The following is a 13085-nucleotide window of genomic DNA, read 5'->3' as shown; positions in this document are numbered from 1 at the left end:
TTATGTATCTTCTTGGTGGCCCATCAACTCCTACCAGAAGGCAGAGATCTTATCCCTCCGTTTGCCACTCAGCCCTACATGTCCAGAGCAGCGGCTGCTACAGAGAAAAGTACCCCACCGTGTTTTCTGGTGAACAGATGGGGGTTACTCCTGGGCAGCGTCCTGGGGACCAGGTTAGGAGTAGGTGTCCCTTTCACGGAATACCCCTTTGCATTTCGTATTTTACCACGTGCTTCTGTTCCTTTTGCAAGAACAAAAAGTGAGAAATAAAATACTGGAAATTAGAGAGTACAGGGTCCAGAGAGAAGCCAAAAGCACGAAGCATTAAGACTTCAGGCATCAGTGACCAGAGGAGGATTCTAGAGGAAGGCATGAGCGTACTCCTACAGGCCCCCGTTAGACTTCGTCCCTGAGTAAAAAGTGGAGTGACGCCTCAGGAATGGCACTCAGCCCTAGTCTTGAAGCACAACATGTACACAGGTTAGCGAGAAGTCTTAAGATCATTCGTATTGTGCAATGTGTGTCCTGTACCTATGGGTACAATGAGAAATTTTTCCATGGCAAAAGGCCTGTTTCCAGGCACAGTAAACAGAGCATTTGCTGAGGGTTGTTTGCCCCCTTCCACCACGGCGGCGTGGGCAGGCAGGTGGCCGTGGTGTGTGCGACTCCTTGGGCGGAGACAGACGGTCTGTGTCCATGGCCTGAGAACACTGCCCTTCCTCATTTCCTAATAGGTCCTCTGGAAACATGATAAACATTAAAGGAGCCCTTGTAAGAGACTTGGACTTCAAATGAACTGTTCTGTAAACGTATCCCAGTTGATTTGGGGTAAAGCTCTGCTCTAAGCTGCTTTTGGGGTCCCCTCATCTCTCTTTTCAGTCTCTCCCTTTCCTTTCCAATGCTATACTACCTTCATGGTCTCTTCTGTCAGCAGGAAAACAACTGACAAGGCCCTAGCCCCTTGGATAATGTATTACTCCTTCCACATTTCTTTCGCATTTAAAGAGGGGTTAATTGGAAAGAAATAATCATGGTGATGCTGTTGATAATGATATAAATATCTATAAATCTCCAGTAGAGTAATTTACTTCTAGGTGTGAATAACAGAAGTGCTCTTTTACCTGATTTTATTTTATTTTGAAATGTTAATTTATTTTGAGAGAGAGAGAGAATGAGTGGGGGAGGGACAGAGAGAGAGGGAGACAGAGAATCCAAAGAGGGCTCCACGCTGACAGCAGAGAGCCCGGTGCGTGGTTCAAACCCACAAACCGTGAGATCATGACCCAAACTGAAGTCAGGCACTTAACCTACTGAGCCACCCAGGAGCCCCTCACCTGATTTTATAATGTGCTTGTTGATTTATTTCCTATAGGTTTTTTGTTGAAAAGGTAGCATGACAATAGAATTTCAAAGGACAATACCCCAAACCTCATTTTCCTAACGCAACAATTATTTTTACTTTTTACATATTGCCTTCAAGTTTTGCTAATACTAGGAAGCTACATGGCGAGGGCACTATATTGAGTCAGATTGGGATTTTTATCTGTCACTTACAAATTAGCTGTACAACCTCAGAGGGCTGTGTAACCGCCCTTTGCTTTAGTTTCCCAAAGTATAAAATAAAGAGGCTAGACCAAATGGATGATCTTTAAGATCCCTCCACCTTTAACATTCTATGAGTTTTATCTATAATCTACTTTTTTGTTTCATGATATTCACATGGAATGGTATATGGAATAAGCACGCTAAGAAATGTTTGCAAAGTTAGTTGACTTTGTAAACTATGTCGGGGAAATAGTTCCATATATAATGAGTTCTGCAAAGGTAGGGTTCTAATGACAAACCCCAGGGATTTCAAAAGTAGCTACCAGATTACCAAAAAGCTACAAAAATTAATATCAATACATTTGTGATATGTTTGCAACTAAAGTGTTAGCAAGCTCACCCATAAATTCTAAGTAATACACTTAGTTTGATAAGACCGTTCTCATCTTTGTTGATATACAGTTGTTAATTCATAATGTAAATACAAAAAGGTTACATCAGTGTAATTTTTCCATGTGGCATTCTTAACTTTTAAAGGCTCTTTGTAAGAAAATCAAAGAGGAAGAACAAAAAGAAAGGAGTGACTCTATCTAACTTAGATCATATTGGCAGAAACATGGGAATATAAATGTCTAAAATGTCAATAACTATTAATGGGATGAAGGAGTCACTCTCCCACACTGCCGCTTGGTGTGTGACCCGGTATAACCTTTCTGGAGGCGACTGGACAATACTAATCAAGAGCTTAAAAATGTTCCTACCCTCTGTCCGGGTAATTCCACTTACAGGAATTTGTACTAGAAAAATAAGACGTGCACAAATGCTTGGTTGCAGTATCATATATAACTGGAAAGAACTGGAAAGAATCTAAATGTCCAGAAATAGAATAGCTAAATAACTGATTACATACATTACATAAAATATACATTAAATATGTGAATATGTATATTTTTGATGTATATTCATATATTATGATATATATATGATAAATATATATTTGTTGATATATATGTATATGTCTATAGACTTTTTTCCTGCCTCAGTCAGGTCTAATATAGATACCAAGGGTGCTCATTGCTACTGGCTTAATCACTATTAGGTCTTTTCAGGGAACAGAGGAGGTAAGAAATATATGTAAACACATACATATGTGTCATAAATTTATATCACTAACTTCTCTTTTTTTAAATAATTTTTTAAAACTAATTGCTATGTCCAATATGGCGCTTGAACTCACAACCTCAAGATCAAGAGCCCCATGTTCTACCGACTAAGCCAGCCAGGTGCCCCTTATATCACTAACTTCTAATTCAAATTCAGAACTATGGGGTTTTTACCTAACCTCTTCTCTTTTACATCTCGATTTCCTTCCTCCCGTGCTGTGAATCTTGGTTCTCAAGGACACCGAACCTGATAGAATTAGAAGATCCCATAATTAATATTTGCTTATCCCGTATTACCCGGAATAGCAGTATCGACACCACCACCAACCATATGATTACCAAATATGGTTTAAAAAAGTGTTTTGCAGTCCTTTTTGTCCTGAGGAAATATCCCGTTTAGGGATATGCAGTCAGATTGCTGTGTCTTCAAGTTATTTAGAATAATTTCTCTGTATCCCACCAATTGTATGCAAAATTAGGCTTTTAATAAAAATTAGGAATTGGATTTTTTAAAATTCGTGTTTTTATAATTATGTAGATATTTACATAATTCCAAAGTCAGGTCTCAAGGTAGACAAGTCTAATTTTTATCACCATCTCTTCTACTTCATTCCTTTCCCCCTTTTACAGGTAACTATTACTCTGTGATGTCTATCCCTCCACATGTGCATGTATGTATATATGTGTATCTACGTATGTAAATATATATTTATATCCGTTCTGACATAAACGGTAGGCTCACTTTTCTCTCCCTTGCTATCTACTTACAATGTATCCTAGAGATCAATCTATGTAAGTATATGTAAAGTTCCCTAATTCAATTTTATAACCGCACAGGACTCCATTGTGTGGATGCACCATATTTTGTTCAACGAGTCCTCTATTAATGGACATTTGGGTTGTTTCCAGTCTTTGTTATATAAATAGCTTCTGTCCTATGATTTGGTATTATATTTATACATACTCAAGTCTTAAATATAAATAGATTTTTAAAAAATAGACTTTTACTGCATGGAACTATACAAGAGGAGCCTAGAACACCTTACACCAAATAACAAGGACACTGTCAAAGACTACTAGAGTCATGTCGGAAGAAGCCAGGAGCTGATTTGAAGATGCTACTACCGGCCACATAGGGATAATTTAGGCATTAATAAGAATAATAAATAAGATGTATTGAAACACATTGAATATGTTTTAATTAATGAGTTCAAATGATACTTAGAAATGACAACAGGGGCACCCGGGTGGCTCAGTCAGTTAAGCGTCCCACTTTGGCTCAGGGCATGATCTCAGTTTCTGAGTTCAAGCCCCAAGTTGGGCTCTCTGCTGTCGGCACAGAGCCTGGTTCAGATCCCCTGTCCCCGTCTCTCTCTGTTCCTCCCCCCACCAAAAAATAAATAGACATAAAAAAATAAATAAATAAAAACAACAACACCAAAAGCAAAATTTAAAAAAAACAAAACAAAACATGATTAACCACCATGGGCACATGCCAGAAAATCAACTCAAGGAATCATAGGATTAAAATATTACTATTTTGCAATTCTTCATAAACTAATGAATCTACATAACATAAAAGAAGAGGTTATTACACAGTGTGCACCTCCTAATGGCAAAACATACAAGTACCCATGAAAGTGTCTTGCAAAAAACCCCAAAAAAACAAAACCCACCCCCACAAAAACCAAAACACTGAATCTGATAAAGCCTGTAGATAATTGTAGGAAATACACAAGACAGAAGAGATGTTAAACTATACTATGGGGAGGAAATGCGAAAAATCCAAGCTGTGGGAAGGTCTACAAACAGCTTGGTTTCTTCAACAAATAAATTGCAAGGAAAAAAATATTAGAGTGGAAACCCATATATATTTAAAAAGATTTAACAGACCTATCAGCCAGTCTTAGTATGTGAACCTTATTTGGATCCTGCTTCAAACAAATTATGAAAGTAAATTACAATATTTATGAGACAATTAGAAATTTGAACAGTGACTAGTTCACATTATTAAAATATTATTAAGTAGTTCAGGTGTCATAATGGTTATGTTTAAAAAAAACCCTTACTTTTAAGATCCAAGTTGAAATATTTTTGGTTTAGATGATGTAATTTCTGGAATTTGCTTTAAATAAAATGAGTAGAGGGATACCTGGGCGGCTCAGTCAGTTAAGTGTCCAACTTCGGCTCAGGTCATGATTACGGTTCACGAGTTTGAGCCCTGCGTTGGGCTCTGTGCTGACAGCTCAGAGCCTGGAGCCTGCTTCTGTGTCTCCCTCTCTCTCTGCCCCTCCCCTGCTCGTTCTCTCTCTGTCTTTCTCAAAAATAAATAAAACATTAAAAAGATTTTTTAATAAAATGAGTAGGGAAGAAGAAGACGGTATTGATGGGTTGGCCATCATGGGTTGATGAGTACATGGGGTTCATTATGCTCTCTGTCTACCTTTGTTTATGTTTTAAATTTTCTATAATAAAGCACTAATATGCATTTATATATAATGGGTATTTTGAGGTATGTGTGTATGTATAAACATCCATTATAAAAAAAATACAAGAAAATGTTAATAGTGTTTATTTCTGGATGATAGAGTTATGATTTATATTTCCTCATTTTTACTCTATTGTATATTCTATAATTTTTATGCTGCACGTATATTCTTTATCAGGAAAAAGCTATTTAGAAAGAAAAATCTTTTGTATAGCAATACCATTTTCACAGTTCAACTAGAATTCACGTCTGACATAGTGAATAAAATAACTTTGTATATTTTAAATATCACTGGGCAAAGCAAATTATTTAATATTTAATTATATTTAGTTTTGAATGGGTGCAGATAATAGTTCATAAAAATATAACTCTAAGGTTTGAGGTGTGGAAATTGTGTCATTTGGTATAATAGGATAATCTTAAATTTATGGCTTAGGAGTAAACAGTTCTTTTTTTTTTTTTTTTTTTTTTTTTTTTTTTCTCCTTCTTACATAACACAAAAACAACGGATCCAGTTTGGCACCAATTTTCTCCTCCAAAGTCACCTTTGTGTGAAATGTAGCACCTCAGGTTTCAGTGAAATAACTTGCAGATGAGAAAAGGTTTCTTAACAAAATTTTCTTGTAATTTTACTACAGTGTTAGTTCCTGGCAGCCTCGGAGAGTCCTTTTTTTCATAGGTAAGTGGGTGGGAGGAATGCTCTTCTCTCCTTTCTAGAATGTAGAGAGAGCAAGAAGTTAAGATCACTCCTTTTATATCGCTGAAATAAACGCAGGGCTATGATAGTAGATGCAATTAAAGAAAAAGATAGATACTGGGTAATTTTAGCGTATTAATAGTTAATATGGTGTACCTCAAGGTTTGCTATTCGATTATGGGAAATGAGTTCTTTAAGATCAGTAAAATTGTTTAAAACCAACTTATAAAAACTAGCGTGATTTATAATTACATATGGACATCTAATAATCATTATATCATCTGAATGATCTATAATCAGATAAGTAACCCTTCATTTATTCTGAAATAAAGAGGTTTCATTTATCTAGTGTTCCTTCTTTCTTTTGTTCACATGTAATTTTCTCCTAAAGAAACCATACTTAGCTGGGTTATGAAACACAGTAACTGAGTATCGTTCAAGTAACATTTTGTTCTAAACGTAGACGTTAAAGCAAAATCATGGGTAGCTGTGATTATTCATTTGGAAGTGGAATTTTCTGATTTAACAAACGGCTAGGGGGCAGATAATGTTGACTTGGGTCCCCTTGTCCCTTTGAGGTTCCATGGATGATTATAGATTTCACATAAATTCAGTCTACAGTTGCAACTATGTGCCAGGCTTTGTGCTAAGTGTTTTCACATATAATCTCAATTATTGACTACAATAACCCTGCGAAATAGTTATTTGGGAGAGAGGTTTAGTTTCTTGCTCAAGGTCTCACCGTCATCCAGTGCCTTGCAAATCTCGTATTACCACTTTTAAGTTATGAACACTGGTGAGTGAGAGCATTCAAAGCTGTCCTTGGTGCCTAGTACGGAACCTGGTACTGGAAAGTACGTCAAGTCAGCTCAGAGGATGATATTCATCTGTCTCATTGTAAAGACAGGGTTCTCTGCCTCCCCCACACTATGGGGGATACGCAGGGGTGCAGCGTGCTTCCTGTTACAGTATAGACGGAGCCAGTTTAGATGGAGCATTTCTCACGGAGACACAGACTGAGAAGCATCAAGGAGACGACACGGCGAGATCTGTTCTTCATAGCAGCAAGGCAGTGCTCACTTTCTGCCCTGATCTTTTAACAAACGTTAGAAAGTCAGACGTCTTTAACTCTGGGAACCAACAGTTTTGGATCTGATGACCAACAAACTAAAGCTCAACCTGAGAAGTTTGATTCTTGACGTATTTCCAACAAGGGTCACTTGTTTCATCCCAGGGGACTCAAAGTTAAGAATTAAAAACCTCAACGTTAGTAAATTATATGTCTGAAGTACGGAGAGTTCTAATTAGATGTGCATCCCAAATGCCAGTAGAGCTCACTCTGTTCATTTACTCATAACTTTATGAAAAACTGTTTGTTTGAGATGTGGTTTTTAAAAGCAATTTACCTTCAGGCTTAAAGAACGGAATGTGTGTGAAAAGAGTTTTCCAACTTTTATCGACTCGGTGATGAAAAGGAAAATATGTTTATGAGAATTTGTCTGCGTGGTAACTCAAAATTAATTGATCTATGAAACCTGAAATTTCACATTAAATGCCAAACCCAATTATAAATTTCCAAACATTATTTTTCAAAGCATACCTGTGTTCTAGCTACTAATACTACAGAATCATTCTGATGGGCATTAACTGGGCATCGAATTATTAAGTATCCCGCTAAGGTTGTATTAGAAGCTACTACTAAGAATATTTTATTTGTGGAGGCATAAATACAGGTTACACAATACCTGGTAAGTTGACTTGAACGAAAGGATCTTAAAAATAAATAGGAACAACAAAAATAAAACATGACTAACTCTCCTGCTATCATCAAAACAAATGTTTCCAAGGACCTGAAGCCAAGAAAAAAGAAATCCAGAAACACAAAGGCCGAGGTAATCGGTGAATCTACCAGGCGTCTATAAATGACAAAACAAAACACTAAAAGCCAAACCAAACAAAAAAAAATCCCACCTGCTTTGAAGGAACGAACGCTGAACAATGTTCACCCTTTCTGCCCCTCTGCCTGCCACAGAAATCCCAGCCTCCAGCTAATCTTAAAATTACCAAATCTCCAAAAATTATGGGAGATGTATGTCGTAAAATGCAGTCCTACCCAATTGCACGGATCGTATCCACATTAGCTGAAGTAGTAATTATTGAGGGAAGGGTAATCTACTTCATTCATGTTAATAACCAATTCTTTCTCCGATTTGCCACAGAGCCAACTCAACTTAATTATTAAAGCACAATAATATTGGATTGAACTATTTCTCAATCCAAGAATTTTTATTATAGAGGAAAGGCTTGGACAATTTAAGCAATTATGTGCTTCATTTCTCCTTTTCTGTAACTCCATTCTTGCTTATTTATAAGGTATTGAATTTAACTTGCTTCATTCTTAAAGTTTTACATCCTGTTGTCCTCTTTTAAAATTTTTAAACTAGATTTTAAAAGGCTGCAGAGTGTCAGGGTGGCTAGTTCCTATGAGTAACAAATCATAGTCCCTAGAGCTCAGAGTGCTGCCCTGGAGAACAACAAGCCCAATTTTGGCTGCCCTGAAAACCCTGCATACACAGCTGAAGCACATTCTAGAGTTTACCACACCTCTCCCCAAACACTTGCAAGGGTGCCCGCCCCACACAACCTCTCCTTAGATCCAGGCACACACCATTTCTTTTCACTTGGATGCAATATCGCCAAAGGGCAAGGTCGCTTGGAAGAGAATTGAACTTGGAGTCGGAATCCAAGTGAGCTCCAGCTCTTTAGGGGACCAGTGAAAGGTGATTTAGCTCCGTGGGTAAGCATGTGCCTGCTAAAGCCCGAATGCAGAGATGCGAATCCTAGTTTTTTCACTTCCTCGCCGCGTGACTCTGGGCAAGTCATTTCAATCTTGTGCCTCGGTATTCCCGTCTATAAAATGCCAGTGATAGCAGTAACAGCCTCAGAGAGTAGTTGTGAGTCTTATTAGGGCCTAAAACAGAGCCTCAGGTATCCTGAGCACTCAGTAAATGCCAGCAATTGTTATTACCAGCTGCATGACCTTGGAGAACTCCCCTAACCTCTGTGAAACTTGACGTCATCTCCTGTACAAAAAGGGATCACAACCTCACACGGTCTTTATGAAGACCAAATAAACTCATAGAAAGTACGTGGCCGTCATTTTTAAAACAGAAGTACCAGGCAACTCTTTCAACCGAGTAGAATTAGTTCACACACACACACACACACACACACACATGCTCCTGAGATAGCACTTGTAACATTGCATCAGAAGAATGTGCCGACCTGTCCATCTCCCCCACTAACATTACTTCCTCTGATTCACCTCTGCACCCTCAGCATGTTGCACATACCTAGCACAGGAAAGGTACTCAGTAAATATTTGTCGAAATGAGTATCGTCCAAACGACTGGACAGGAATTCTCAAGGCCTTTGCTAGAAATGATGGATTTTTACCACTTTTTGCCAAGCGTCCTCAGCAGACCACCCAGAAATTGGCTTGTTTTCCCTCGGGCCCAATATATTGAGATTTTGTCATTTCGAATGCAGCCAATCTTGTGTGGTTGTATTCGCTCATTCTTTTTGCTTAATAAATAATTATTGAGCACCTATTGTATGCCAGGTCCTATGCTGGGTTCCATATGGTGCACCACGAGTGGCAAATGCCCACACGAATTTAGTGCCTGCGTACTATATTGAAAGAAACTATTTACTATAGAATCATTTACTACTGGAGATAATAAGCTCCTTGGTTTGATTACTTCATTAGAGTGATAGAATCTCAGGGTGGGAAAGAAGGGTTTTCTTGAAGTGGGAGTCCTTTATAGAGTAATAATTGAGATCAGGGATGTGACTGTTTAAGTTCAAATCCTTGCTCTGCCTTGTACAAGGTGTAAGACCTTGGGCAAATTACTGAACCCCTCGGAGCCTTATCGTTTCTCATCTGCAAGATGGAACTGGTATGGTTGATGTGAGTATTAAACATGATAATGCATGCTAATCACTTACGGTACCCGTCATATAGTGGGCACTCAATACGTGTTTGCTATCGTGATGAACCTGATCCCTCACCCCAGTGTTTGAACTTCCATCACAAATATATCCAGCAAATGGGGCAAAAATGTCCGCATTCTGCTTGAATAGCCTCAGGGTCAGGGAACTTAACTACCTCCAACAGTTATCCACTTGATTGGTGGGCAAGTCTAATGGTTGATAACTTCTGGTGGGTTGAAATGTACATGCTTACATCTTCCACTCGTGGCTCCTCCCTCTGTCATTTGGGATTACTCAGAAGAAATCTGATCTCTCCTCAGCAGGACAGCCCCCCCTAACTTTGGAAGGTAGCGACATAGGCTAGCTGATATCCCCATCCTCACACACTCACACACGACGTTACATTTCTTTAACCATTTTTTACATGACACTGTTTACCAGATCCCTTATCCTTTTTACTCGTGTTGAATAATCTTGTGTTTATCAATGTCTTTCTTCCAGGCTGAAGATCAGGATTCACCACATGGAACAAATGTAGCCTGGTCACAGGTGAGTACTAGAGAACGACTTCCCAACTTGAGCACTATATTTCTATTAATATAACAAAAGACTGATTTTTTTGGAGTCACATCACACTGTGGTGACTCATCATCTACTAACAATCTACAGGAGACTCTAAATCTTCCTACGTGCACAATTGTAAGCCTTCTCACCCCCAATCTGTACTTGTACAATTGATCTTTGAGTACTTTATATCTGTCCCTATTAAACTTCATATTATTAGAAGTGATTCATGATTACATTTTGTCAGGATTTAGCTGGGGGGGTGGGGTGGGGGGAGATCCTGATTGTATCATCCAGCTTATTTGTTACCCTTTCTAGTTGGTATGTCATGTCTAAATGTGTTTATCACGCTATCAGTGTCATGATCTTAGTCATCAGTGAAAGTGTTAAGGGCAACAGGGCTACAAACCAGACCTGCATTAGATGCCTAGAGACCTAGGTGTGCATCAGCCTCTCGAGAGTTTTTTTAAAAAGCATCATTCATTCAATCAACAAATATTTATTGAGTGCCTACCATGTATCAGCTACTGTTCTGTGTGTTGAGTATAGAGTGGTGACTAAAACAAAATCCCTGCCCTCATGGGGTTTACGTTCTAGTAGAGGAGACAGATAATAAATAAGAAGACAGATTATTAATCCTAAGGGTTTTAAATGAAAAACTAAAGTGGGTGCGGAGCTAAGGAAGGTTGACAGTGTGGTGGAATGCGGGGGAGTCCCTAGACGGTATGGCTAAAGCCGAGTTGTTTTTGACGTTTGATGGCGTTGCTCGTGTCCTCCATTCCTAGTGTGCCTCTGGACTGAAAGGTGTCCCAGAGTGGGCGGCAAGTTGATTTTTCAAAACCCATTTTTCTCTATCTGGGGTCACATTAAGAAAGCAACTGATAGCACGGTGGTGAAGGCTGTAGACGGTCATGAAACCAAACAGGAAATTTGAAAGGACACGATTCCTCAAGAGACTTGACGGCATCTCTTCATACGAGGACCCGCGGACCCTGTGAGGCCAGCGACACTAGAACGGAAGCCAGGTCATACCTCTCGAAGAAGACTCCAGAAAGGAGAACTGAAAAGTGGAAAAAGAGAAAAGGTGACACTTACCTTATTCCAATCCCCATCTTCTCACATATGGAGTGGGTTGTGAATCCAATAACTTATGAAAATTCAGGAGGATGGATTGCTTGGGCGATCCCAAAACTTGGCTCAGAGAATCTGGATATTGAACTCTGGAAAAGAATCCCACAAGGAACAGATGTGAAATCTACCTCTATTAACTGCTCTCTGCTCATGATTCTAATGCTGATAAGTTCTTCTAAATCGTTTTAGATAATCTCCAATCCCCTTTGATATTAGAGGGGCTTGATAAATCTTTCTCTGGTAAAATCCGAATTGTATTTTCTGATTTGAAATTTATATTTTCGCAATGAATACTTTTAACATTTACATTCCTTCATTCGTTGAACATCTATTTTGTCCTAACTACTGGGTGGAGCTAGGAATACAAAGGTGAATAGAATAAATGTGGTCCCTGCTTATAGGGGCTTTATAGTAGAGCTTCTCATAGAAGGCAAGCTAAAAATAGGAGAGGAAGCTCTGATAAAGAAGTGTACCAAGAGCTCTAGGAGGGTCACCTAACCCAGACTTTGGGAGAATTGAAAGTTACTGATTCCTAGGGCCGCCTGGGTGGATCAGTTGGTTGAGCAAACAACTCTTGCTTTTGGCTCACCTCATGATCTTATGGTTTGTGAGACCAAGCCCCACGTCAGGCTCTGTGCTGATAGCTTGGAGCCTGTTTGAGATCCTCTCTCTCCCTCTTTCTCTGCCCCTCCCCAGCTCTCAAGTGTGCCTGGTCTCTCTCTCTCTCTCTCTCTCCCACTCTCAAATAAATAAACAGTAAAAAAGCAAGTTAGTGGCTTCTACATGGGGACTTACAAGTTATGGAGGAGTTAGTTAAAAAAAAGAAGGGGCACCTGGGTGGCACAATCGGTTACGTGTCTGACTTCAGCTCAGTTCATGATCTCATGGCTCGTGAGTTCGAGCCCCACGTCGGGCTCTGTGCTGACAGCTCAGAGCCTGGAGCCTGCTTCAGATTCTGTGTGTGTCTCTCTCTCTGCCCCTCCCCAACTCATGCTCTGACTCAATCTCTCTCTCCCCTTCTTAAAAATAAATAAACGTTTTTAAAAATTAAAACAAAAAGAGGAGCAGGCCTGTTTGAGGTGGAGGGTGTTGCAGATGTGCATTTTTGAGGTGACAGAAATGACCGTGTGCGCTGAGCAGCTGAGCACTGAAAATTAGTTCAGCATAGCTGAGACAGAGTGGTCAGAGACGACACTGGAAAGGTAAGCGGGTCCCAGTCGCTCAGAATTGTACAAGTTATGTCATAGAGGAGGCAGAATCTACTAAAATGTGTGATTGCTTGATCGTTGGAATTTTGAAGGGGGAAAGTCACGACTGCTGCTCAGATGTTTGGCTTGAACAATGGGGTGGACAGTAATGTCAGTCACTAGGACAGCAAAATGGAAATACAGAATAGAGGAGCTGTGGAGGAGAAGGGGAGAGTCCAGACGGGGTCACGTTTGGTTTGTGATGTCCAGAGAACACTGGCAGGGTAGCAGCAGGTAGTTTGATCTAGAAGTCTGAA

General features: G+C 39.4%; 1 protein-coding gene and 1 long non-coding RNA gene across 2 annotated transcripts in view; one reads left to right on the top strand and one right to left on the bottom strand.

Annotated features, from left to right (window-relative positions):
* The window catches only part of MKLN1 (muskelin 1), a 365725-nt gene that overhangs the window by 328828 nt on the left and 23812 nt on the right, over positions 1-13085 (bottom strand). Inside the window, exon 2 of the mRNA XM_053897538.1 lies at positions 11546-11670. Coding sequence (XP_053753513.1) covers positions 11546-11562 — 17 coding nt within the window. The 5' untranslated portion in view covers positions 11563-11670. The remainder of the gene's footprint in view (positions 1-11545; positions 11671-13085) is intronic.
* On the top strand, positions 10345-11827 carry LOC128775576 (uncharacterized). Its single transcript, XR_008420375.1, has 2 exons — positions 10345-10435; positions 11236-11827. It is a non-coding gene; the product is annotated as an uncharacterized LOC128775576 (long non-coding RNA).

This window comes from Panthera pardus, unplaced genomic scaffold (assembly GCF_024362965.1).
Source record: "Panthera pardus isolate Hobbes unplaced genomic scaffold, ASM2436296v1 HiC_scaffold_8, whole genome shotgun sequence".
Lineage (NCBI taxonomy): Eukaryota > Metazoa > Chordata > Mammalia > Carnivora > Felidae > Panthera > Panthera pardus.
The sequence above is the reverse complement of the archived record's forward strand: the minus strand, read 5'-3'. Positions and strand labels throughout refer to the sequence as shown.